This window comes from Hevea brasiliensis, chromosome 9, assembly GCF_030052815.1.
Source record: "Hevea brasiliensis isolate MT/VB/25A 57/8 chromosome 9, ASM3005281v1, whole genome shotgun sequence".
Lineage (NCBI taxonomy): Eukaryota > Viridiplantae > Streptophyta > Magnoliopsida > Malpighiales > Euphorbiaceae > Hevea > Hevea brasiliensis.
The window spans coordinates 62,241,857-62,245,959 of record NC_079501.1 but is presented as its reverse complement, the minus strand read 5'-3'; the positions used below and the strand labels follow the sequence as shown (position 1 = coordinate 62,245,959).

The 4,103-nt window shown below is 36.4% G+C and overlaps 1 protein-coding gene across 1 annotated transcript; it reads left to right on the top strand.

The window, feature by feature from the left end:
• The first annotated feature begins 2,747 nt into the window (after positions 1-2,747).
• LOC110669089 (RING-H2 finger protein ATL79-like) lies at positions 2,748-3,789 on the top strand. The gene has a single exon (XM_021830578.2). It carries the CDS (start codon positions 3,090-3,092, stop codon positions 3,729-3,731), a length of 642 nt encoding a protein of 213 aa, XP_021686270.2. The 5' UTR covers positions 2,748-3,089; the 3' UTR covers positions 3,732-3,789.
• The last annotated feature ends 314 nt before the right edge of the window (positions 3,790-4,103 follow it).

Below are 4,103 nucleotides of genomic sequence, written 5' to 3'. Positions count from 1 at the left end.
TTTTTTCGCAATCATATAGTTTTTCTCTTAAACCTGGTTTCTAATACCTCATTTCACTAGCATATTGCATTCATGCCTTTTTTTGTCTATTGCTCTTGATTTGTGTATTCCTCTCTCTTTTCCTTGGGATTTTTCTATTTTTGTTTAGGATTTATTTGATGCTTATTGATTTGTGAGTTAGGATTTGATTTTGTTGATTTTTGATAGAGAAAAAAGAGTTTAGGAGGTCCATTTCGATATTGTTTACAAAGGGAAACAGAGATAAAAACACAAAGAAAGTGTGTTTGTTTCATTTGCAAAATGAGAGAGAGAGAGAGAGAGATTTGAGTGTCATTTATAAAGCAGGGAGGAAAAATAATTTTAGATAGGTAGAGAAGTGTAAAAATTGGTTGGAAAGGAGTGAAATTGTTTAATTGTTTAATTTAATTTTTTCAACGCGTTAAATCAAAATAAAAGATATTAAATATGTTAAAAAGCATCTAATGTCAAAAATAATAAAAATTTAGAAATTTAACATAAAAAATTCAAGGAAAATCTATAATAATAAAATTTTAGGGCCTATTGACCAAATAAATCCAAACATTTATGTTGGTTGTTCATTTTATGCATATATTTTAATTTTAAATAATTTAATCAAAACTTTTGAAATTGAAAAAATTTTATCCAATTAGCAAAATTCCAAATTAAAGATTTTAACTTTTGCTACATAGGGTGTCATATGACTTGATAAATCATAATTTTTAAATTTTTTATAGGAATCATCTCCGTGTGTGCGTCTCTTGCCCTCTCCCTTTCTCTCTTTCTCCCTCATTCTCTATCGCTCCATTGAAGAGCATCTCACAGCCAATTAATTGCACTCAAGATGGAAAATATATTAAAAATGAATATATTTTGGTTCATGAGTTTTGTTTTTATACATCTATGTTCCCCAAAATATACAATTACTATAAGTCCAAAGAAACTGCACTCAAGATGGAACAAGCTTTTAGAACCCTCTGATTTCTATAAGTCCATCATAAATTGTATTGAAATTTTAGCTGTTCTTGGTGCTAAGGAATTACTAAAGTCAAGATTTTTTTTTTCTCGGGAAAAAAGGCAAAAATATTGTTCTTATGTATGCATCTATATCAAAATTGTACTTGCCATCCCATTTAGAATTTTTATTTGTTGATGGATTGTGGGTTTCAAGGAGATTGTCCCTTGGATCACATTCCTGAATCGCATCTTGTTTTTTTACATTCATTACTTCTGTTTTGATACATGCACTCCCTGTTTTATTTCTCAGGAAGAATGATGGGAAGGAGTTGAAAATTCTTAAAATTATTTTGAGGAAGCATTTCTATATTTGCATATACACACCTTGATTCTTTTGGGAATTGAACGATTCTTTTGGGAATTGAATGCGTTTTCGCGTACAATTCCATTGTAAATCATGAGTATGCAGTCAGTGTATCTTTGTATTCAGGAAAGCAAGTTTTGTTCATTTTTTAGGCATGGTATCTTCTCATATTCTACCATAATCACACAATCAAATAGAATATTTTAAATTCACTAAGATGTTCAGTTGGATTTGCATTCATTCTTTTTGAAACTTAAAGAGCTTTGTTCAGTTGGATTTGCATTCATTCTTTTTGAAACTTAAAGAGCTTGGCTTTAGGAGTTTGCTGTCGATTGGCTGTGAGATGCTCTTTGAGGGGGGAGAGAGGGAGAGGGAGAGAGAGAGAGAGAGAGAGAGGAGAGAGATAGATGCATTAAATAAAAAAAAAATTATAACTTATCAAGCCATATCATCTTACGTGACAAAAGTCAATCTTCAATTTATGATTTTGCTAATTGAATAAAGTTTTTTCAATTTCAAAAATTTTGATTAAATCCAACTTTAAAAGATTTGAATAAAATGTACAACCACTCTAAATGTTTGGATTTACTTGATCAAATTAAAATGTGTTTTGCCAACTAAAAAGTGGCAGTTTGATGTGCAATCATGTAAATATAAATCATACAAAACATTCTACTTACGAGCATGGGCATGGCGTGGTCCCGAAGGCCCAGTCCCTCACTCTCATGGACACAGCACATAAGATGCTATTACTGTGCAGTTGCCTCAATTACAAGGCAATTGTAGCCAACTCCTGCTTGCCCAATTAAGGTCCTTGCTGGGTCCTAATGTGGCCACTGGGGCAATTCACAGGATATCCTTATGGATTGCATTCGACCCGGTCATTCCAGTGGGGTCCAAAACCCAACGCCCTTCCATTCTATTTTCTTTGTCCATTTACTAACGTGGACCTATAATTTCCTTCTCCCCAACAGAGAACGACAAAAAAAAGATAGGGATGGAGAGATGGAGCCTCTAAGAAGTGTCTGCATCTTTCTCTTCTGCGACGAATCTTCGAGACCCCTCATTCATGATCACTTGCCCTCCAAGAAATAGTGTTAGAGCCCTTATTATTTATTAACAGCTTCTACTAATCCCAATCACCAACAGCTACAAAACCAAACATATAATGCAACAGAAGCGCAAACAAAAAGCTACGGAATTTCTTTGGAGTTTGCCATCATTTCCGTTGTCATCAGGACTCATTTATGATGAGTAACCAAGTCCATGTGGAGCTAACCGCAGCCCCATGTAAAATGACACTTTTGTCGGAACGCGTTATGTGTCCAATTATTTCTCACATCAGTGGTGAAGTAACATTCATGGTTTTTGGCCCTACACATGCTGGAGAAATGTTGAATAGAGCTTGGATTAGATGAAGGGGAAGTAAGGGTTAATTATATGATACATATAGAACCATTTCCTTGCTGAGATCGTGAATACAAGTTTCCTAATATATATCCAGCAAATTAATTGTAAATCCTCAAGTGCACGTATACTATGCATTGCTTAATTGCAGCCTGAAAGTGATGCCTATAAAATCTTCCAAGTCTGTACTCTCACGCAATCTCCTCTCTCTCAGCTAACAACCTCATCTTAAAAACTTAAAACTGCTCGATGATTTGAAAACACCCCTTTCTGCATATATATCACTTAAAAAGCCTCCGTGATATAGAATAAAACACATTAAATTAAGAATATAACCAAACAAATGCGGCCGGAACAAGAAATGTCAACGGCAGCTTCTCCAAACACCATCCACCTCTCTCCGCCGCCTCCTCAGACAATATCGACATCATGTAATCCCCACGCCCATAGCTGCAGGTGGTGGCCTTACTCAAACTCTAATGATTTTGGAGCCAACACAGCCATGATCCTCATCATCCTCTTCTGTGCACTAATATGTGCTCTAGCTCTCAACACAGCCATCCGCTGCTTCTTACGCGGCCGCCATCACCCACCAGACCGTCTTCCCCAAAATCGACGAGAACTTGATGAGCAGCGGAAACCCAACACTGAAGCAGGTGCAGCGCCATTGGTGGTGGCTCCAACGCTGGTGTATTCGGCAGGGATGAAGCTGGGCGGAGAAGAGGCTGAGTGCGCCATCTGCTTGTCGGAGTTCGTGGAGGGTGAAGGGATTCGGGTTTTGGGCACATGTAAGCACGGATTCCATGTCCACTGTATCGAGCGGTGGTTGTCTGGCCATTTCTCTTGTCCCACTTGTCGCCGTAGTTGTCTTGCTTCCTTCCCCTCCTTATCAGAAACTTCTGACACCCCGAGAAACGACCTAAGCAACCCTTCACAACAACCGGCGACCGAGATTGCTCCAGATCACTTCATTAGTATTCCTTAACATTTATACGCAATGTAACTACTGCAATTAAAGTTCTTCTCGTTTTCTTTTTCTTGCATATTTTTCGTTCAATTTTCCCCCTCCCACTTGCTATGCATCTTTGCCTTTTTTTAGCATTCAATTAAGCGTCCAACCTCAACAATAGAGTTCAACAAATACCACAACCTCAATCAAAATCGATTATAACAAAAAAATACACAAGGAAAAATAAAAGCCCTTCTAAGTTCCTAAAATATATTGGTGTATCAATATTTAATTAATTTTTATCTTTACATTGAATTCGATACATTAATTCAAGCAAGCTGTTTCCATATAGAATATCATTTTCTTTTTTGAAAAGGCGATCTTGAAGGTTTTTTCACATGGACAGAA

What these genes read in the sequence shown, in the direction of transcription:
- LOC110669089 (XM_021830578.2), top strand. Translation starts at nt 3,090, where the DNA reads ATGCGGCCGGAACAAGAAATGTCAACGGCAGCTTCTCCAAACACCATC.